Genomic DNA, 26,296 nt, shown 5'->3' with positions numbered 1-26,296 from the left:
GGAATACAAACTCACGTTCAACGACTACGGCAAAGTTATCTTCGCAGTGGATGGCACCAAGGCCAGCTACGTCGTCGACAACATCTCTCTGGTGTTCAACATGGTCAGGAGCTCAGAACTGACCCGGCAGATTCGCCAACAGTACTCGGGAAAGCTGTCCACCATGTACGACCACCATGATCATCAAGGACGAGAGCAACACACTGTGGAACATCAACCTGAACGTGCCGGCTCGATTGATGAAAGGCATCTTGATCATTCCCGTGGGGGAATACAAGTCGTTTCAAAGAGAAAGCAAAATCACTTGGAATCCTGAGATCACGAAAGTGGAAGTGACCGTTGAGGGCGTGCCCAATCAGCTATTCAGTCAAGGCATGTGAGCTTACCAGCAGTGGGACGATGACAGACTACACAGCAGCGGACGTCACATCGACAACGTCAGAGAGGGGATCACCATCCAAATGACCAAAAAAGTGCAAACCCCGGCCGGCAAGTTAAATACATATTTGTACGTGATTATGGATGCGCAACTCAATATAGAGAATGGAAAATTTGTGCAAGCCATTTATTGATTTATTCGCGATCCGCACTCCGCCATCATGTGCAGTCAGACGGGTGCGGTAAGACAGCATTCCAGCTGGACATGCTGGAAGGACACTATGCAACGTGTTCGACAATATCGTCTTTCTCTGCCCGACTTTACGGGTTAACAAGACGTACACGGAGAGACTGAAGGGGATAACGGACCCGACGTGCAAAAAATCAATCCTGGAATTCGTCTGCAGGACTGGTTGCGCACTTACCACGACAAACTGACAGAAGAATCGACGCTGTTCATCCTGGACTACTGCAGCGCCAACAAGGAGATGGTTAAAAACGAGATGCCGTACCTGACTTCTCGGCTGACACACGAAACAAAGCGTTTGAGTTCTGACGCAGAAATTCAACTCGGTGCTGAACGATTTACAGGAATAGACACAATGGGTCACCCTTCTGTTCACTAGAAGGACTGGGATTCGGTCGAGGACTGCTTTGCGAGAAAACGACGTGATCCCGACCAAACAAGAACGAAAACAAGTGAAGAAACAGCTCGCCGAAAGAAAACACGCCAAACTGCTGCTGAAAAAAACTGACCAACCCGTTGCATATAAAGTCTGCTAGCTTAAGCAAACTTCTAGCATAACTCAAGCAAAAACGATGTTCAAAACTATTGATGTGTGCAACTTGACTTTCATCTCGCTGTGTATCGCATACATCGCATTTTATTTTATTAGACTTAAAAATCATTTGTTACATTATAAGGTGGAGTGCGACGAACTGCTCAAACAAATGTTGGATGATGATAATAGTAATAAAAACGACAAGCAGCAAAGCCAAACAATACTTGGGTGGGGGCGACCACATTCCCGATAAAATTCACAAATGCCAGCCGAAGAAATTGACAAGCTGTACGCGAGATACGAAGCCAAATTCGGCGCCGAAATTACGAAACCATAGGGTCTGTCATAACGCAGGTCTACATCGGCGTAGCGTCGTACTTCCTTCCCATTTCACCAGAACGTTGACTTTACCTGTGGGAAGATCTCGAGAAAGATCGTTCATCGACCACACTTTGAGTGCCGTCAGCTGCGCTGTACCACCGATACGGCATGTGTTTGGCCCTCGGTGACCGCGGCGATCATCACGGCAAAGCATTGTCAATTCAACTCATTAAGCCCGAGAGCCCCATCACTACTCAAACGCCTGGAAGCCCTCGCTGATTGCCCACTCTCTGTGCCGAGACTAATTAGTGCTAGTCACACCTGATTTCCCTGGCAGGTTTTGGGGATCACAGGAAAGTGTCTAGTCGTACAAACAAGCCCTGATTGTTTAATTGTGTCGTAAAGATATATGTTTAAAGAAATCAGGTGTGAATACATGTCGTGTATTGCAAGCTTTATGTAATTTTATTGCAAGCTTCTCTTTGTAGACCTTTTGCCGGATTGTACATTTATATTTTATCACAATATGCATACACATGTATTCTTTGTATGTAACAGATGAGACACGGGTTAACAAATTCTGTCTCTTATATCATTGTGTGAGGTTTAAATTTACAAAACATCTATGACAATGACATACTGTAAAGAAGAATTTACTTTCATACTTTATAATCTTCGACGAAAATAGCGGTTTTGGCGATACATTTCTAGTGTTTACGAATTATTTTAATGAAAGTACTATAACGCTAGTCTGTGACTAGCACAAAGCACATTCATAGCATTGCACTTTATTTCATACATATTTAATGCAGAAAACATACGTGACCATACAAACATACATATACAAAATGTATACTACATATTCCTTGCATAGACATAAAACAAAGAGTCACGTGATAGGGCGTCATCAAATTTCCCGAATAGAACGTTCGGTATCTCAACTGTTCAATGTAGTGGCTGGTCATATGTTATCCGCGATGTCCAATGATATAACAGCGCATCTGTTTATTTTACACTTGTCACGGACAAACCTTCAACAAGGACGTAACTACATATGCATTCTACCGGAGGCTGTTATTTCAAGGTCGAAAGAGGCGTTCAATTATCTCATTACTGTAATCTGCTTGAATGATTATACGCATGTGTATCGATACTGTAACTGATATACTATCCAGCTTTTATTGACGATGGATCAATAGAGACTGAGTTGATTGATACACGTGATAATTGCACCGGATTTGATCAAATACAAACGTTTTACAGAATGCTCATGTAAATTGCATAGAAAAACTGACAATTCAAATCAACATGAAACTTTCAACAGCTTGAACAAAAATGCTTGAAAGACCTTTTGTATGGCTTACATGTAATAACTTATGATATTACTTCTGTCCATGTGTGACAATGTTTTGATATACCAACTTACTGTCTTTTGTAACAAACGTAGTAAAAGATTTCATTGTTGTAATAACACTGACATGTATATGTGTACTGATGCAAAGGCACGACTTATCACTTTATATTCGCTTAGGTAACATTACGAACGTTAGATTATGGAAAACAACTAGTTACAATTCAGTAAACTTCAAATTAGTAAGTTTAATCTATTCGAGCTTGATATATGATTAATTGTGTTAATACATTATGTTTCAGTATATGAAACATGACAACGTAATGATGCCTAAAAAGTAAATTCAAACTATTCTATTGTGTTTGAATTCTTTTGTATGTCCTTGTAATTTCGTAATATTGTTTCCTATTTATTAGGTAGTTGAAGGAAATATAATTTTTATTCTACCATGACTTCAGTAAACACTGGATTGTGATTGGTTAATTAAAGTCATTCAGAGGTATATAATCACGTTATACAGGTCTCTGTTTTCCGTGCGCAATCATACATGGTTTACGGTAATGTACTATTTTTGTCTGCCCACTAACATGGCGGACACCAAACAACCTACCGATGCACCGATAAATTACGGGGACTTTACTGTCGGAAATTACACATATGTCTTTAAAGATGGATTTTGCGATGACGGGCTCGACTCACTACTTGCGTAAATCACAGCAATAGGTGTTTATACATACAAAAGTACTTCGAAAGCATGGAAACAAATATTCAGTCGAACAAGATGAAAACATCGTCTGCTTTCCGAATAAAAATTCAGCAAAAACAAATTTGTTTACGTTGATTCTATGTTATGTCAGAATAGATCCAGCAATAGACTGCTACAAAATTTCCGTGTTAAATTTATTATCAGCTTTCGTCAACGATATCGCCACTGATCTTGATCCGGTAACGGAGGATGCATTAACATCGAACGCCGAAGAAATTTCAATGCCTTCCGTCCACATAAATAAACAGTTGGGTTATCAATTCAAACAAAATGATATTTTGAAATTTGTACTGTTTCATATTTAGCGGTAGTAAAACACAATTAGATCTACAGAATCTGCAAACCGTTCTGTTTAGCCCAACATATTTTTTTTAAAATGTATAATATCGTTCAAAAAGTTATTTAGCTTAGTCACGATCCCTCTTATCCATTACACTGCTTGATCTAAAATAGTCTATTAAAGTATAATTAATTACCTTACCGTGTTTATGCCAGAGGTACACCCTCGTGTCCTGATCCATCCTTTCGGAAATATCACCACAAATCTGGCTCTTTGTCAACAGACTCGCGAACATGCCAGCGAAACCGATTCAATTTGAATTCACTACACTTTGAAGCCACTAGGTCACAAAACACTTTCCAAAATGTAGAAAATGATATCTGTATAATCGAATTTGAGCACAAACTACACACATGAGTGTGTAAGAGTCACCACAGCTGTCGCACGCAGATGTAGAGGTGCGTGAAATCGTCAAGTTGACAGGGCACAAAATTCAACAGTATCTAAATTCGGTACAACACGGACTTCTCGTTACAGCAAAAAGCGCCTCTACTCTTAAATTTTGTACCAGTACCAGTAATTAGATATCAAAGACTACCTCAGTCATACAATCAGGTTAACCTTTGCGCAAACTGTCAGAGGCTCTCCTGTCGCATCTTTCCAAATTTGCACGTAAATGTAAACAATGACTTCGAGCAAAGGTCAAGGCCATGAGGTTGCTGCCACTTTTCTGGTGGGGAAAGGGTCTACGGTGGAATTTTCAAATGTGAACCAAGCTTTTAAACTTATTTGATATATGTTTTCCAACTTATCAGTTAATGATTGGTGATTGATGCATTGAAAAACAAAACGTGATTTGTTATTACTGAATCTGAGTTTGTTATTCATTGACGGTTTGCCACCAAACACCCTGTTTCGGGCGATACCACTTGAGATTGGAATGCGAGGCCGCTTCACGTATTGACTCGTAACCAAAGAAAGAGCTCCACCTGAAATTGTTCATAAAATTGTCATAGAATGGAGATAAACTATTGTGTTGGAAAATCAGAGATATAACGAAATTATAATAGCTCTAAATTGTTCGATTAAAACCTCACGCTACGCGTCTGGTTTTAAATGAAATTTAGAGCTATTATAATTTCGTTATATACCTCTGATTTTCTCCCACACAGTAGGTTTATCTCCTAAGTAACCTCTAAACCATTACATCTAATTCAATCAACATATGTTATATTTGGGATTACACTTTCTTAGTAAAGTACAGATTCTAGTACTTTTGGGTTGAGTCCCATCCGGGATTCGAACCCGCACCCTCAGAGTTAGGCACCTAATCACCAGCACACAAAGTCAGACGCCTAGACCGCTCAGCCACCGCGGCTTCCACAAAAATGGAAGTCGGACAACTGGTAGTCTAGACTGCGGACTTTGTGTACCCCTCTGATAAGTGCTAATTGGCACGGCTCCCACGGCCGAAAGCTATGAAATACACATACATCTCTCATAAGAAAGTAAGAAAGTTTATGGATATCAACTTCTTTATTATATGATGCGACGTTTCGGTATGGATTCTTATACCGTTGTCAAGCACTGTATGACTGACGACTGTATGTGGCTCTCGCTGTGAGAAACTGCTAATTACCTGCCCCATAAACACGTCACTCTCTGTGAGGAGCTGATTAATTTGCCCCATATATGCGTCTCTCGGCCTTAATGAGTTAAAGAAGAAAAAATAATAATATACAACATGGATGCGCAAAAGGAGGAGGAAACGCCAACGGAGGAGCAACGATGACACCGATCGACTAGTCACCACCAGGAATCCTAAAAAAGTCGCCCCGGTAGAAAAGGTGGTTTAGCCAAGCACCACAAAATTAATACCCATTACACTCCGTGGATTGTTGCCGCCGTGGCAACAGGATTAAGCGTGGTCGTCGTTATGCTGCTGTATAATAATAACAAGCCACCACCACTGCAACAGCAGACTACGCAATTAGAAATAAATCCTCATGTTATGTTATATATTTTTTTTAAATATATAATATATATATATTACATACACACGATGTCGTCCGAAAGAAAAACATTTGTCAACGGTGTATATTACGCCGACGTGGTCGTCGGACTAACCATAGGTAATGCTTGTTTAACGAAAATGGTTCTGAAACAGCCAACGATCAAACTCGATTTCAACGTGCAGGACATGGGCATGCTTGTCATGGACTTCAGGATAGCGATGGCACGGACATTCTCGTGAAACAAGGAATTATACCCGAAAACATTTTTAAGTAATATTAAAAAACACATAATATAAAAAAGAATGGCTACAATCGCCATGATGGTCGGTGGTGCATTAGTCAACGCCCTTGCATTTTCCAGCAGCAATTATCTCTTCTCCAAATTATGAACGTCGAACACGGCCGAAATGGAAGCAGAACGTAAACGTCACGATTTGGCCTTGAGAGAAACTGCTAGCTGAGTATGCCAAAAATGCGTGCAGAGAATGCAGTTTATCAACGACCAACTCGCGCGAAAACCACGCCATTCAAATGTTCAAGAACGTTGATGACGCCATGCGAGAATACTACCTGCCCACAGGCAAACGACTCGAACCTCTCAACGACGAATCCAACCTCTCGTAGTTTTACACGCCTTACCCGAACAGAAATGCGCTGGGTCTAGCGGCGACCGTGTTAGACTAAAATATATTTATGTGTATATATATATATAAAGATGGGAAAACATGCACAGTATAACTGCAAGTATGTGCTTCTAGGAAAACCAAAACCTGCGGCAGGAAATGCACAACCGAATATTGCGGCATTACACATGATGTCCATACGAAAGGGTATCGTGAATTACATTGTTTGAAGTATGCGGCGTGGGCATGAAATGACATTGTCGTTGCAAAGCCCGTGGTACGTGGAGCGACGTGGTACGAGACCATCTCATCTACTTGATGAAAAGAGACTATCTCAATGAACGCAACCGACCGCTCAGAATAAAAATCTAACATGCATCGGGAAAATCGCTTTTTTAAAAGTCGGTTGAAAGTTTAACTTTCCAACGTAATGACGGGGTTGCTAACATTTAAGAGCGAGACATACTTCGCACACCAACCAACAACTAGAGATTTTGACCCGCAGCCGAACATAGCGATGAAAATCCTATTAGAGAGTGACTTCACACCTGATTATAGTGAACAACCCATTAGAGATTTGACTTCACTTCTGAATATAATTATTTTTCATTAAGAAAAAGTTTTTCACATTACTAATAGCAACGATGATTCAAGAACTGAAAGGGATTGCCAAAAACGCGGAGTGATCGGTTACTCCCGTTTGAGGAAACCTCAGCTGCTGAGATTGCTCAGCATGAAAGACGAGCAACGACAACCCACAGTGAAACAACTCAAGCTCCGAGTGAAAGAGCGTGGGCTCAGAGTTTATTCGAGCGCGGAAAGCCGAAGTTCCTCAAACTGCTAGAGGAACACAAACCCATCGAATTACGGTTCTTGTGGACGACGAAGCATGCGTGAGGTAAGTATCTGAGAGGCTGGAGGCTGGACGTCGCTTAAAACATGGATGTCCATGACATCAAACCACTGGAACTGAACTATCTGGGAAGCCCCAAATTTCAACTCACGGTGAAAATGTCGCTGGACAAACAGCAGACGGATGGCACCACCGAGCACGCCCAGCCTTACTTCAGAGGCAAGCAATACGTCGCGACTCAGCCCGAGTCCATCAACGTCCCATCGACACCGCTGGCTTTGCAAAGATAATGAGAATCCGGAACGCTACACCAACATGGGTTTGGGTTGGGTTGTTGACAGGATTGACATGGTCTATCTGGACATAGCAAACTTCATACCGTTCAAAGGAGGGTCGTACCTAGACTTGCCACCGTACTACAAGAAAAAGCAAGCAATGGTCAACGTCAAAACAAAGGCGATGATTCCTAGAGGGTTGCGATCAGATCCGCGAAGTTTCCAGCCAAAGCACATTCAGACAGACTTCGAGCTATCCCAAAGACGATGGGATCAACTGGGATGGCAGAGACGAACACACACACATCCTCCAGGTCACCAAAATCGAAATACAGAACATAGCCATCAATATCTTCGGACACGAAGGGAATACAACAATCGTGCACAGGATCAGCTCCCTCACAAACGAACACCGCAAGACGATCAATATATTCATGTTCCAGCAAGGCCACAAGTATCACTACACGTGGATAAAATATTTCATCAGACTCTTGTACCATCAATCAAAGCATAAGGAAAAGAAACACTTCTGCAAAAGGTGCCTGCACGGCTTCATGTGAGCCGACCTGCTGGAATCCCACCAGGAGGATTGCTGAGGTGATGAGAGAGACGGCCATCTGAATAGACATGCCCGACGAAAAGAAAAATACTCTAAAATTCCTCAACCACAAACATCAAATGCCCGTGCCCTACGTCATCTGAACGGGGATGTCGTGGAGAGATCACTGCCACATCACCGGCAAGTACTGAGGTGCCGCTCACAACACATGCAACTTGACACTGAAAACAATCCCAAAACCATCACAATCCCCGTCGTGTTTCACAATCTTCGCGATTATGATTCTCACTTGATCATGCAGGCCATCGCAAAGGTTGACTGCAACATAACGTGCATTCCCAACAACATGGAAAAATACATCTCGTTCTCCTTAGACAGTCTGAGATTTATCGATAGCGTTCAGTTCCTGCTGCCGTCTCTAGACAGTCTGGTGAACGCCAACGACCAGTGTGACTTAGACATCACCACTCGATACACCGACGCTGAGAGTCGACCCCTGCTGCTGAGGAAGCGCATCTACCCCTTCGAGTACATGGACGATTGGTCTAAGTTCGACGAGATGCTATTAACTCCCATCGACCAATTTTACAGCAACTTGACCGACTCGGCCATCACCCCAGATGATTAAGCGCATGCGATTAACGTGTGGGACAAACTGGGCTGCAATGATTTGGGTGATTAATACGACCTGTACTTGAAAACGGACGTGCTGCTGCTGGCCGACGTGTTCGAGATATTAAAAAAACTTGCTCGAAACAGTACGGCCTGGATCCCGTGTGGTTTTCTCCTCCCCCGGTCTCTCTGGGACGCCTTGTTGAAAAGACCGGCTTGCAGCTGAAACTACTGACGGATTGTGACATGCACCTGTTCGTGGAGAAAGGCTTTGCTAGGCGGGATTCCTATGGCCTCCAAATGATATGCCAAAGCCAACAACAACTACACTCCCTGTCACGATGAAACTTGCTGGGGAGACAATAAGCTGGCTAACGTCGAAAAACTTGTGCTGAACTTGATGAACAAGTCAAAATATGTCATTCACTCGCAATCTGCAGCTGTACTTGTCGCTGGGAATGAAACTCACAAAAATACACAGGGCGCTCCAGTTCGATCAAAGTCCATGGATGGAACCTCACATCTCGGTTGAACACAAATCTGCGAAAACAAGCCACGAGCGACTTCGAAAATAACTTGTACAAGCTCATGAACAACTCTGTGTTCGGCAAGATGATGGAGAATTTGAGAAAACGAGTTAACGTGAAATTAGTCAGATCCAGTGAGGAAGAAAAACTCAGGAAACACATGGCCAGCCTGGCGTCGACCGAAGCAAGATATTCGACGACGACTTGGCAGCGCTGCACATGAACAAAAGCCACATCAGATTTAATCGACCCATTTAGGTGCGGATGAGCATCCTCGACTTATCCAAACACTTGATGTACGATTTCCACTACAACGAGCTGAAAAGCAGTAGGGCGACAGGTGTGAAGTGCAGTACACGGACACAGATTCCCTGCTGATGGAAATTCACACCGACGACGTGTACGAGGACATGAAAAAACACATGCACCTGTATGACACCAGCAACTACCCTAAAGATCACCCTGTGCACAACCAAGTCAACAAAAAAGTGCTCAGCAAGATGAAGGCCGAATGCACAGACATGCCGATCGCCGAGTACGTCGGATTGAGACCCAAGATGTATTCCATCAAGAAAGCCGCCACCACCGAAATCCAAAAGGCGAAAGTCTTGACAAAACATGTAGTGAAAAAACAAGCATGCCAGATTCAAGGAAGCCCTGTTCAAGAATAAAACACCAAATGAACATGCTGATAAGCGACGGACACAGGATATACGCACTGAGAATCAACAAGACCTCGCTGTCTCCCATGGACATGAAACGATGGATCGCCATCGACAGAATCACCACAAACGCACACATGTGTACATATATCATGGAGAAAATGTATTACAGCCCGCGCGGGTACCGGAAAGGCGCGGACGCCATCCCGAAACTCACCAAAGACGCTTGAGTCTCAGAAGAGAAAGCCAAAGCTTGGCTTAAACAATAAGCCATCTGGCAAGTCTACTTGCCGGCGCCTCGATACATCCCGAGAAGAAAATTAGACATTTCAACGTCGAATCGCGTCAACCAAGCCGACCTCCTGTTTCTCCCTCACGGCAAGGTGACGCCTAAAACCTACAAGTACGCTCTGACAGCCGTCGACGTCGCCAGTTGCCACAAGGAAGCCAAACCATTGATGACCAAAGATTCGAACGAAGTCGCCAAAGCCTTAGAACACATATACAAACACAGTAGCGTGACCTGGCCTGCAAAGCCATCGTTGAGAGATTTAATCGCACCCTAGCCGAACACCTGTTCTCGCACCAATACTCACAGGATTTAATGGATCTCAAAAACAGAAACATGGAATCGGTCGTACACTTACGGCGAGTGGTGGATGCCATCAACAACGAAGTCACCAGCCTCGTGGGGAAAAGACCCGTCGAAGCCATAAAAATGAAATCATTCGAATCATCACCAGCGGCGGCGGCGAGTGACCTGTTCCCGTAGCTCCATTGTGTATGCTACTTCATTCAGTCACTCACTATTCATGAAAATGCTGTATGATTTCATATTCAGAACTAGCGCCACCTGACGGCCACACGGGTAAGGAGGCTGAAAGCGGCTTGGCCCGCATCGTGGTCCCCGTCGTCTTCCTCATTGTCGTAGCAGCAGTCGTTGTAGCCGTGCTTCTGGCTGTAAGGTAATGGTCTTCCAAATAACAAGTGTATTTTTCTTCAGGTTCTTTATGTCGAAGTGTTCTATTTTAGTCAACGTCAATCAACAAAGTAAACAACAGTTTGTCTGTATATAACACCAAGTATATTGTACACCTAGTAAACAACAGTTTGTCTGTGTATAACACCAAGTATATTGTACACCTAGTAAACAACAGTTTGTCTGTATATAACACCAAGTATATTGTACACCAACAGTAAATAACAGTTATAGTGTACACCTAGTAAACAACAATATTGTACACCTAGTAAACAACAGTTGTATAACACCAAGTAAACACCTAGTAAACAACAGTTTGTCTGTATATAACACCAAATATATTGTACACCTAGTAAACAACAGTTTGTCTGTGTATAACACCAAGTATATTTGTCTGTACACCAAGTATATTGTACACCTAGTAAACAACAGTTGTGTATATTGTACACCTGTAAACAACAGTATGTATATAACACCAAGTATATTGTACACCTAGTAAACAACAGTTTGTCTGTATATAACACCAAGTATATTGTACACCTAGTAAACAACAGTTTGTCTGTATATAACACCAAGTATTGTACACCTAGTAAACAAATATAACACCAAGTAGTAAACAACAGTTTGAAACAACAGTTTGTCTGTATATAACACCAAGTATATTGTACACCTAGTAAACAACAGTTTGTATATAACACCTCAAGTATATTGTACACCTAGTAAACAACAGTTTGTATAACACCAAATATATTGTACACCTAGTAAACAACAGTTTGTCTGTATATAACAAAGTATAGTATATAACACCAAGTATATTGTACACCTAGTAAACAACAGTTTGTCTGTATATAACACCAAGTATATTGTACACCTAGTAAACAACAGTTTGTCTGTATATAACACCAAGTATATTGTACACCTAGTAAACAACAGTTTGTCTGTATATAACACCAAGTATATTGTACACCTAGTAAACAACAGTTTGACTGTATATAACACCAAGTATATTGTACACCTAGTAAACAACAGTTTGTCTGTATATAACACCAAGTATATTGTACACCTAGTAAACAACAGTTTGTCTGTATATAACACCAAGTATATTGTACACCAAGTATAGTAAACAACAGTTTGTCTGTATATAACACCAAGTATATTGTACACCCAGTAAACAACAGTTTGTCTGTATATAACACCAAGTATATTGTACACCTAGTAAACAATAACTATATATAACAACAAGTATATTGTACACCCAGTAAACAACAGTTCAAAATATAACACCATGTATATTGTACACCCAGTATAAATAAAAAGTATAGTTTGGCTCTATATAACACCAAGTAATACCAAGTATATTTGTACACCTAGTAAACAACAGTTTAACTGTATATTGTATGATATAACACCAGTTTGGTATATTGTACGTCCCTAGTAAACAACAGTTTGTCTGTATATACCTCCAAGTATATTGTACACCCAGTAAACAACAGATTGACTGTTTATAACACTAAATATATTAACTTCATTAACTACATTTGTGCACTATGAGACAAATGGGGTGGCTATTTACCGTAGTGGTCTTTTTTCTTTTCTTTTTTTGATTGTGGTGGTGCTGTTAGTAAAGTTCCTGATGGTGACGTTAATATTATGAATTACCTTGTAGATATCGACGAAGGAGAAGGCAGTTGGCACTGAATGCAAGGTACATTATCTTTTCAATTCATTTATAATCTGTATAAATACCCCAACCACTCACTCACTCAACCACATACTCAACCCCTCACTCAACCACTTACTCAACCACACACTCAACCCCTCACTCAACCAGTCACTCAACCACTTACTCAACCACACACTCAACCACTTACTCAACCACACACTCAACCCCTCACTCAACCATTCACTCATCCACTCACTTCACTATTTACTCAACCACTCACTCAACCACACACTCAACCATGCACTCATTCATTCACTCAGCCATGCACTCATCAACATACTCAACCACACACACAACCACACACTCAACCACACGCTCAACCATGCACTCATCAACACACTCAACCACACGCTCAACCACACACTCAACCATGCACTCATCCACTCACTTTACTGTTTACTCAACCACACACTCAACCACACACTCAACCACACGCTCAACCATGCATTCATCAACACATTGACCACACACTCAACCACACACTCAACCATGCACTCATCCACTCACTCAACCATGCACTCATCAACACACTCAGCCACACACTCGACGTCTGTACATTGAGACTATCCTGCGCTGCAGTGGTCACTCGAGGTCGCCCACTACGAGGGGCATCTGCTACCGCATTCTGCCGGCGATCTCTCCCCCAGAGCCGTGAAATTGTGCTTTGGTGAACATTCATGCGTCGGGCAACTGCACGTTGAGACTGGCCAGCTTCAAGCAAACCAATGGCGATATGACGGTTGGCTTCACTTAGACGTGGCATTTGCGTTTGTAAACAATATTCCAAATACAGTGAATAATCGACAGACAGCGATCAACCTTTTATACCCATCATTGAGACTATCTGATCCCCAACTTTCACGTGCATTACATGTGAATTGTGTATTCAGTGACACTACACGCCGAAATTGAAAATCATGCTGTTAAGTACGGGTATTTTACGGATGGTGCGTTTTGTAATGATGTTTCAAAACATAAACACTATAGCAAAACCTTTTGTAAAATGAATCACGTTTTAATTCATTGATACATGAAATTGCCATTTTCATGATGCGTTTCTTTTTGGGGAGAGTATATCTCCCTCGTTAAAATTGCTCGAGATGAAATTGAAAACCTTCCTCGAAACCTATTTGACTGAATAGCATTAGTCAACTCTGTCAACACTTTGTCAGTTTTAATTTCACAACAAATTACCCGTGAATATCCGGGTTAGAATTGATTTTCAGTAACCTATGCATGTCGTTAGAGGCGACTAACGGGATCAAATGGTCAGGCTCGCTGACTAGCTATAGGTTGACACATGTCATCGTATCCCATTTGCGTAGATCAATGCTCATGCTGTTGATCACTTGTTTGTCTTGTCCAGACTCGATTACTTACAGACTGCCGCCATATAGCGATAATACTGCTGAGAGCGGCATAAATCTAAACTCACTCACTCATAACAAATTCAAGTCCAAATGTATGACCAAATGTGGTAGAAAATGTTGTTTCAGAGATTTTAAGAGAGCTTCTTTCAGTATGTTTGACTCGCGTACACCATTGCCCCGAGCGGATTGTAAGCTAATATTGAGGTCGGGTGTACCCGTTTTGTTGGTGTTTAAACAGGTCAGTGTGTCACTTCGTGAAATAGCTAATATTTTCATACACAAATGAGAAATAAATTATAAAATATCTAAACATTCGGAAATACGTTTGCACAAACGAAAATTCAAGCATCGATGTAGAGTGTCACCAAATGTGTGGCAAGTTTGGATTATAACACAACGATACTGTTACAGGCGGATTCCCATGCCGGGACTAAATCATACGTAAACATTCCGTAAACATTCCGTTAACGTTCCGTAAACATTCGTAAACGTTCCGTAAACATCCGTAAACGTTCCGTAAACGAACAAGGTGTGAACCTAACAAACAAGTGTAATGTTATTAACATCTTTGTCTAACATTAAAAGTTCACCAATCAATACAAGCTATGACAATTCAGTACAATTGCAAAGGCAAAATAATACAACTTTGAGTAGTGATTATAGCTATAAATACAATTATGGCCATATTCCGGTGTGTGTATCAGTGATCCAACTTGCAACATATGCACGACACGACACATTGATCTTCACTCGCAATGCCGGTCTTCAAGGAACTTCTCTTGAGGTGTTATGTCAGATGAGAGGCAAGAGTTATCTCCCCTTAAGCGCATAAGCAAAGAGTGCTGGTTACAGAGCCCCAGCTATTTTACAATGGACTTCTATAGTGACGTTATATTTGGTAAAAAATCATCCAGGCTGTCAACCGCCATTCCATGTACACATGGGTACAGTCTGACCTTTAAACTACAAAAACAGAAACTTGAAAATACGCACATTAAGCAGAAGTCATGGCGATAAGAATGACAGCACTAAATACTTAACATTGTGGTCAGTTTTAATTACTGGATGGATGTGCTTTTAACAAAAAACATGGAAATCTTACACTATTTCATTCAATCACAGCTGTCACATGTTTCTATCTTCAGATGTTTACATACACTCCTCGCGATTCTGATTTAGTGTAGTGGAACCTGCTGGACAGATCTACACAAAATCATATGATTCTGGGATAGGCTTATTGTAGCTCTTTCCAGATCTTTCTGTATAAATCTAGTAGAAGTTTAAACATGTCATACCGCTGCCCCTCGCTGAATATCACATGTACATTGTAATACTGGGAACATTGTTATACGATGAATATCACATGTACATTGTAATACTGGGAACACTGTTATACGATGAATATCACATGTACATTGTAATACTGGGAACATTGTTATACGATGAATATCACATGTACATTGTAATACTGGGAACACTGTTATACCATGAATATCACATGTACATTGTAATACTGGGAACACTGTTATACGATGAATATCACATGTACATTGTAATACTGGGAACATTGATATACGATGAATATCACATGTACATTGTAATACTGGGAACACTGTTATACCATGAATATCACATGTACATTGTAATACTGGGAACACTGTTATACGATGAATATCACATGTAAATTGTAATACTGGGAACATTGATATACGATGAATATCACATGTACATTGTAATACTAGGAACATTGTTATACCATGAATATCACATGTACATTGTAATACTGGGAACATTGTTATACCATGAATATCACATGTACATTGTAATACTGGGAACATTGATATACGATGAATATCGAATGTACATTGTAATACTGGGAACATTGTTATTCCATGAATATCACATGTACATTGTAATACTGGGAACATTGATATACGATGAATATCACATGTACATTGTAATACTGGGAACATTGTTATACCATGAATATCACATGTACATTGTAATACTGGGAACATTGTTATACGATGAATATCACATGTACATTGTAATACTGGGAACATTGTTATACCATGAATATCACATGTACATTGTAATACTGGGAACATTGTTATACCATGAATATCACATGTACATTGTAATACTGGGAACATTGTTATACCATGAATATCACATGTACATTGTAATACTGGGAACATTGTTATACCATGAATATCACATGTACATTGTAATACTGGGAACATTGTTATACGATGAATATCACATGTACATTGTAATACTGGGAACATTGTTATACCATGAATATCACATGTACATTGTAATACTGGGAACATTGTTATACGATGAATATCACATGTACATTGTAATACTGGGAACATTGTTATACCATGAATATCACATGTACATTGTAATACTGGGAACATTGTTATACGATGAATATCACATGTACATTGTAATACTGGGAACATTGTTATACGATGAATATCACATGTACATTGTAATACTGGGAACATTGTTATACGATGAATATCACATGTACATTGTAATACTGGGAACATTGTTATACGATGAATATCTCATGTACATTGTAATACTGGGAACATTGTTATACCATGAATATCACATGTACATTGTTATACTGGGAACATTGTTATACGATGAATATCACATGTACATTGTAATACTGGGAACACTGTTATACGATGAATATCACATGTACATTGTAATACTGGGAACATTGTTATACCATGAATATCACATGTACATTGTAATACTGGGAACATTGTTATACCATGAATATCACATGTACATTGTAATACTGGGAACACTGTTATACGATGAATATCACATGTACATTGTAATACTGGGAACATTGTTATACGATGAATATCTCATGTACATTGTAATACTGGGAACATTGTTATACCATGAATATCACATGTACATTGTAATACTGGGAACATTGTTATACGATGAATATCTCATGTACATTGTAATACTGGGAACATTGTTATACCATGAATATCACATGTACATTGTAATACTGGGAACATTGTTATACGATGAATATCACATGTACATTGTAATACTGGGAACACTGTTATACGATGAATATCACATGTACATTGTAATACTGGGAACATTGTTATACCATGAATATCACATGTACATTGTAATACTGGGAACATTGTTATACCATGAATATCACATGTACATTGTAATACTGGGAACATTGTTATGCGATGAATATCACATGTACATTGTAATACTGGGAACACTGTTATACCATGAATATCACATGTACATTGTAATACTGGGAACATTGATATACCATGAATATCACATGTACATTGTAATACTTGGAACATTGTTATACGATGAATATCACATGTACATTGTAATACTGGGAACACTGTTATACGATGAATATCACATGTACATTGTAATACTGGGAACACTGTTATACGATGAATATCACATGTACATTGTAATACTGGGAACACTGTTATACGATGAATATCACATGTACATTGTAATACTGGGAACACTGTTATACGATGAATATCACATGTACATTGTAATACTGGGAACACTGTTATACGATGAATATCTCATGTACATTGTAATACTGGGAACACTGTTATACGATGAATATCACATGTACATTGTAATACTGGGAACATTGTTATACGATGAATATCTCATGTACATTGTAATACTGGGAACATTGTTATACCATGAATATCACATGTACATTGTAATACTGGGAACACTGTTATACGATGAATATCTCATGTACATTGTAATACTGGGAACACTGTTATACGATGAATATCACATGTACATTGTAATACTGGGAACACTGTTATACCATGAATATCACATGTACATTGTAATGTTATACCACATCACATGCACATTGTAATACTGGGAACACTGTTATACGATGAATATCACATGTACATTGTAATACTGGGAACACTGTTATACCATGAATATCACATGTACATTGTAATACTGGGAACACTGTTATACGATGAATATCACATGTACATTGTAATACTGGGAACATTGTTATACGATGAATATCACATGTACATTGTAATACTGGGAACATTGTTATACCATGAATATCACATGTACATTGTAATACTGGGAACATTGTTATACGATGAATATCACATGTACATTGTAATACTGGGAACATTGTTATACGATGAATATCACATGTACATTGTAATACTCAGGGACATTGTTATACCATGAATATCACATGTACATTGTAATACTGGGAACATTGTTATACGATGAATATCCTCATGTACATTGTAATACTGGGAACATTGTTATACCATGAATATCACATGTACATTGTAATACTGGGGAACATTGTTATACGATGAATATCACATGTACATTGTAATACTGGGAACATTGTTATACCATGAATATCACATGTACATTGTAATACTGGGAACATTGTTATACGATGAATATCATCACACGTACATTGTAATACTGGGAACACTGTTATACGATGAATATCACATGTACATTGTAATACTGGGAACATTGTTATACCATGAATATCACATGTACATTGTAATACTGGGAACATTGTTATACGATGAATATCACATGTACATTGTAATACTGGGAACACTGTTATACGATGAATATCACATGTACATTGTAATACTGGGAACATTGTTATACGATGAATATCTCATGTACATTGTAATACTGGGAACATTGTTATACCATGAATATCACATGTACATTGTAATACTGGGAACATTGTTATACGATGAATATCACATGTACATTGTAATACTGGGGAACATTGTTATACCATGAATATCACATGTACATTGTAATACTGAGAACATTGTTATACGATGAATATCATATGAACACACATACATTGTAATACTGGGAACACTGTTATACGATGAATATCACATGTACATTGTAATACTGGGAACATTGTTATACCATGAATATCACATGTACATTGTAATACTGGGAACATTGTTATACCATGAATATCACATGTACATTGTAATACTGGGAACATTGTTATACGATGAATATCACATGTACATTGTAATACTGGGGAACACTGTTATACCATGAATATCACATGTACATTGTAATACTGAACATTGTTATACGATGAATATCACATGTACATTGTAATACTGGGAACACTTGTTATACGATGAATATCACATGTACATTGTAATACTGGGAACATTGTTATACGATGAATATCACATGTACATTGTAATACTGGGAACATTGTTATACGATGAATATCACATGTACATTGTAATACTGGGAACATTGTTATACGATGAATATCACATGTACATTGTAATACTGGGAACACTGTTATACGATGAATATCACATGTACATTGTAATACTGGGAACATTGTTATACGATGAATATCACATGTACATTGTAATACTGGGAACATTGTTATACGATGAATATCACATGTACATTGTAATACTGGGAACACTGTTATACCATGAATATCACATGTGTATTGTACATTGTTATACCATGAATATCACATGTACATTGTAATTGTTATACGATGAATATCACATGTACATTGTAATACTGGGAACATTGTTATACGATGAATATCACATGTACATTGTAATACTGGGAACACTGTTATACGATGAATATCACATGTACATTGTAATACTGGGAACACTGTTATACGATGAATATCACATGTACATTGTAATACTGGGAACACTGTTATACGATGAATATCACATGTACATTGTAATACTGGGAACATTGTTATACGATGAATATCACATGTACATTGTAATACTGGAACATTGTTATACGATGAATATCACATGTACATTGTAATACTGGGAACATTGTTATACGATGAATATCACATGTACATTGTAATACTGGGAACATTGTTATACGATGAATATCACATGTACATTGTAATACTGGGAACATTGTTATACGATGAATATCACATGTACATTGTAATACTGGGACACTGTTATACGATGAATATCACATGTACATTGTAATACTGGGAACATTGTTATACCATGAATATCACATGTACATTGTAATACTGGGAACATTGTTATACCATGAATATCACATGTACATTGTAATACTGGGAACATTGTTATACGATGAATATCACATGTACATTGTAATACTGGGAACACTGTTATACCATGAATATCACATGTACATTGTAATACTGGGAACATTGTTATACGATGAATATCACATGTACATTGTAATACTGGGAACATTGTTATACGATGAATATCACATGTACATTGTAATACTGGGAACACTGTTATACGATGAATATCACATGTACATTGTAATACTGGGAACATTGTTATACGATGAATATCTCATGTACATTGTAATACTGGGAACACTGTTATACGATGAATATCACATGTACATTGTAATACTGGGAACATTGTTATACGATGAATATCACATGTACATTGTAATACTGGGAACATTGTTATACGATGAATATCACATGTACATTGTAATACTGGGAACATTGTTATACGATGAATATCACATGTACATTGTAATACTGGGAACACTGTTATACGATGAATATCACATGTACATTGTAATACTGGGAACACTGTTATACGATGAATATCACATGTACATTGTAATACTGGGAACACTGTTATACGATGAATATCACATGTACATTGTAATACTGGGAACATTGTTATACGATGAATATCACATGTACATTGTAATACTGGGAACATTGTTATACGATGAATATCACATGTACATTGTAATACTGGGAACATTGTTATACCATGAATATCACATGTACATTGTAATACTGGGAACACTGTTATACGATGAATATCACATGTACATTGTAATACTGGGAACATTGTTATACGATGAATATCACATGTACATTGTAATACTGGGAACATTGTTATACGATGAATATCACATGTACATTGTAATACTGGGAACATTGTTATACGATGAATATCACATGTACATTGTAATACTGGGAACATTGTTATACGATGAATATCACATGTACATTGTAATACTGGGAACATTGTTATACGATGAATATCACATGTACATTGTAATACTGGAACACTGTTATACGATGAATATCACATGTACATTGTAATACTGGGAACATTGTTATACGATGAATATCACATGTACATTGTAATACTGGGAACATTGTTATACGATGAATATCACATGTACATTGTAATACTGGGAACATTGTTATACGATGAATATCACATGTACATTGTAATACTGGGAACATTGTTATACGATGAATATCACATGTACATTGTAATACTGGGAACATTGTTATACGATGAATATCACATGTACATTGTAATACTGGGAACACTGTTATACGATGAATATCACATGTACATTGTAATACTGGGAACACTTGTTATACGATGAATATCACATTGTACTGGGATTGTAATACTGGGAACATTGTTATACGATGAATATCACATGTACATTGTAATACTGGGAACATTGTTATACGATGAATATCACATGTACATTGTAATACTGGGAACATTGTTATACGATGAATATCACATGTACATTGTAATACTGGGAACACTGTTATACGATGAATATCACATGTACATTGTAATACTGGGAACATTGTTATACGATGAATATCACATGTACATTGTAATACTGGGAACATTGTTATACGATGAATATCACATGTACATTGTAATACTGGGAACATTGTTATACCATGAATATCACATGTACATTGTAATACTGGGAACATTGTTATACCATGAATATCACATGTACATTGTAATACTGGGAACATTGTTATACCATGAATATCACATGTACATTGTAATACTGGGAACATTGTTATACCATGAATATCACATGTACATTGTAATACTGGGAACATTGTTATACGATGAATATCACATGTACATTGTAATACTGGGAACATTGTTATACCATGAATATCACATGTACATTGTAACACTGGGAACACACATGTTATACCATGTTATACGATGAATATCACATGTACATTGTAATACTGGGAACATTGTTATACCATGAATGAATATCACATGTACATTGTAATACTGGGTAATACTGGGAACATTGTTATACCGATGAATATCACATGTACATTGTAATACTGGGAACATTGTAATGACTGGGTAATACTGAACATTGTTATACCATGAATATCACATGTACATTGTAATACTGGGAACATTGTTATACGATGAATATCACATGTACATTGTAATACTGGGAACATTGTTATACGATGAATATCACATGTACATTGTAATACTGGGACCATGAATATCACATGCACATGTTATACCATGAATATCACATGTACATTGTAATACTGGGAACACTGTTATACCATGAATATCACATGTACATTGTAATACTGGGAACATTGTTATACGATGAATATCACATGTACATTGTAATACTGGGAACATTGTTATACGATGAATATCACATGTACATTGTAATACTGGGAACATTGTTATACGATGAATATCACATGTACATTGTAATACTGGGAACATTGTTATACCATGAATATTGTAATCACATGTACATGAATAATACTGGGAACATTGTTATACCATGAATATCACATGTACATTGTAATACTGGGAACATTGTTATACGATGAATATCACATGTACATTGTAATACTGGGAACATTGTTATACGATGAATATCACATGTACATTGTAATACTGGGAACACTGTTATACGATGAATATCACATGTACATTGTAATACTGGGAACACTGTTATACCATGAATATCACATGTACATTGTAATACTGGGAACATTGTTATACGATGAATATCACATGTACATTGTAATACTGGGAACATTGTTATACGATGAATATCACATGTACATTGTAATACTGGGAACACTGTTATACGATGAATATCACATGTACATTGTAATACTGGGAACATTGTTATACGATGAATATCACATGTACATTGTAATACTGGGAACATTGTTATACCATGAATATCACATGTACATTGTAATACTGGGAACATTGTTATACGATGAATATCACATGTACATTGTAATACTGGGAACATTGTTATACGATGAATATCACATGTACATTGTAATACTGGGAACATTGTTATACGATGAATATCACATGTACATTGTAATACTGGGAACATTGTTATACGATGAATATCACATGTACATTGTAATACTGGGAACATTGTTATACGATGAATATCACATGTACATTGTAATACTGGGAACATTGTTATACGATGAATATCACATGTACATTGTAATACTGGGAACATTGTTATACGATGAATATCACATGTACATTGTAATACTGGGAACATTGTTATACGATGAATATCACATGTACATTGTAATACTGGGAACATTGTTATACCATGAATATCACATGTACATTGTAATACTGGGAACATTGTTATACGATGAATATCACATGTACATTGTAATACTGGGAACATTGTTATACCATGAATATCACATGTACATTGTAATACTGGGAACATTGTTATACGATGAATATCACATGTACATTGTAATACTGGGAACATTGTTATACGATGAATATCACATGTACATTGTAATACTGGGAACATTGTTATACGATGAATATCACATGTACATTGTAATACTGGGAACATTGTTATACGATGAATATCACATGTACATTGTAATACTGGGAACACTGTTATACGATGAATATCACATGTACATTGTAATACTGGGAACATTGTTATACGATGAATATCACATGTACATTGTAATACTGGGAACATTGTTATACGATGAATATCACATGTACATTGTAATACTGGGAACACTGTTATACGATGAATATCACATGTACATTGTAATACTGGGAACATTGTTATACGATGAATATCACATGTACATTGTAATACTGGGAACATTGTTATACCATGAATATCACATGTACATTGTAATACTGGGAACATTGTTATACGATGAATATCACATGTACATTGTAATACTGGGAACATTGTTATACGATGAATATCACATGTACATTGTAATACTGGGAACACTGTTATACGATGAATATCACATGTACATTGTAATACTGGGAACATTGTTATACGATGAATATCACATGTACATTGTAATACTGGGAACATTGTTATATGAATATCACATGAATATCATGTACATTGTAATACTGAACATTGTTATACGATGAATATCACATGTACATTGTAATACTGGGAACATTGTTATACGATGAATATCACATGTACATTGTAATACTGGGAACATTGTTATACGATGAATATCACATGTACATTGTAATACTGGGAACATTGTTATACCATGAATATCACATGTACATTGTAATACTGGGAACATTGTTATACGATGAATATCACATGTACATTGTAATACTGGGAACATTGTTATACGATGAATATCACATGTACATTGTAATACTGGGAACATTGTTATACGATGAATATCACATGTACATTGTAATACTGGGAACATTGTTATACGATGAATATCACATGTACATTGTAATACTGGGAACATTGTTATACCATGAATATCACATGTACATTGTAATACTGGGAACATTGTTATACGATGAATATCACATGTACATTGTAATACTGGGAACATTGTTATACGATGAATATCACATGTACATTGTAATACTGGGAACATTGTTATACGATGAATATCACATGTACATTGTAATACTGGGAACATTGTTATACGATGAATATCACATGTACATTGTAATACTGGGAACATTGTTATACCATGAATATCACATGTACATTGTAATACTGGGAACATTGTTATACGATGAATATCACATGTACATTGTAATACTGGGAACATTGTTATACGATGAATATCACATGTACATTGTAATACTGGGAACATTGTTATACGATGAATATCACATGTACATTGTAATACTGGGAACATTGTTATACGATGAATATCACATGTACATTGTAATACTGGGAACATTGTTATACGATGAATATCATGTACATTGTAATACTGGGAACACTGTTATACGATGAATATCACATGTACATTGTAATACTGGGAACATTGTTATACGATGAATATCATGTACATTGTAATACTGGGAACATTGTGTTATACGATGAATATCACATGTACATTGTAATACTGGGAACATTGTTATACCATGAATATCACATGTACATTGTAATACTGGGAACATTGTTATACGATGAATATCACATGTACATTGTAATACTGGGAACATTGTTATACGATGAATATCACATGTACATTGTAATACTGAACATTGTTATGTTACGATGAATATCACATGTACATTGTAATACTGGGAACATTGTTATACCATGAATATCACATGTACATTGTAATACTGGGAACATTGTTATACGATGAATATCACATGTACATTGTAATACTGGGAACATTGTTATACGATGAATATCACATGTACATTGTAATACTGAACATTGTTATACGATGAATATCACATGTACATTGTAATACTGGGAACATTGTTATACGATGAATATCACATGTACATTGTAATACTGGGAACATTGTTATACGATGAATATCACATGTACATTGTAATACTGGGAACATTGTTATACCATGAATATCACATGTACATTGTAATACTGGGAACATTGTTATACGATGAATATCACATGTACATTGTAATACTGGGAACATTGTTATACGATGAATATCACATGTACATTGTAATACTGGAACATTGTTATACGATGAATATCAAATGTACATTGTAATACTGGGAACATTGTTATACGATGAATATCACATGTACATTGTAATACTGGGAACATTGTTATACGATGAATATCACATGTACATTGTAATACTGGGAACATTGTTATACGATGAATATCACATGTACATTGTAATACTGGGAACATTGTTATACGATGAATATCACATGTACATTGTAATACTGGGAACATTGTTATACGATGAATATCACATGTACATTGTAATACTGGGAACATTGTTATACGATGAATATCACATGTACATTGTAATACTGGGAACATTGTTATACCATGAATATCA

General features: G+C 37.4%; 1 protein-coding gene across 4 annotated transcripts in view; it reads left to right on the top strand.

The window, feature by feature from the left end:
* Positions 1-26,296, top strand: part of LOC124290105 — a 138,013-nt gene that overhangs the window by 85,958 nt on the left and 25,759 nt on the right. For 2 of the 4 annotated variants that reach the window (XM_046726791.1, XM_046726792.1), the window contains exons 4-5: positions 10,846-10,969; positions 12,650-12,688. In XM_046726791.1, the coding sequence (XP_046582747.1) occupies positions 10,846-10,969; positions 12,650-12,688 (163 nt within the window). Of the gene's footprint in view, positions 1-10,845; positions 10,970-12,649; positions 12,689-26,296 lie in introns of those variants that run through there. The other 2 variants (XM_046726794.1, XM_046726793.1) reach the window with 2 other exon arrangements.

Source organism: Haliotis rubra, unplaced genomic scaffold (genome assembly GCF_003918875.1).
Source record: "Haliotis rubra isolate DU_JTF1 unplaced genomic scaffold, ASM391887v1 Scf457, whole genome shotgun sequence".
In the NCBI taxonomy this organism is placed as follows: Eukaryota; Metazoa; Mollusca; class Gastropoda; order Lepetellida; family Haliotidae; genus Haliotis; species Haliotis rubra.
Note: the sequence above shows the minus strand (reverse complement) of the source record. Positions and strands in the feature narration are given on the sequence as shown.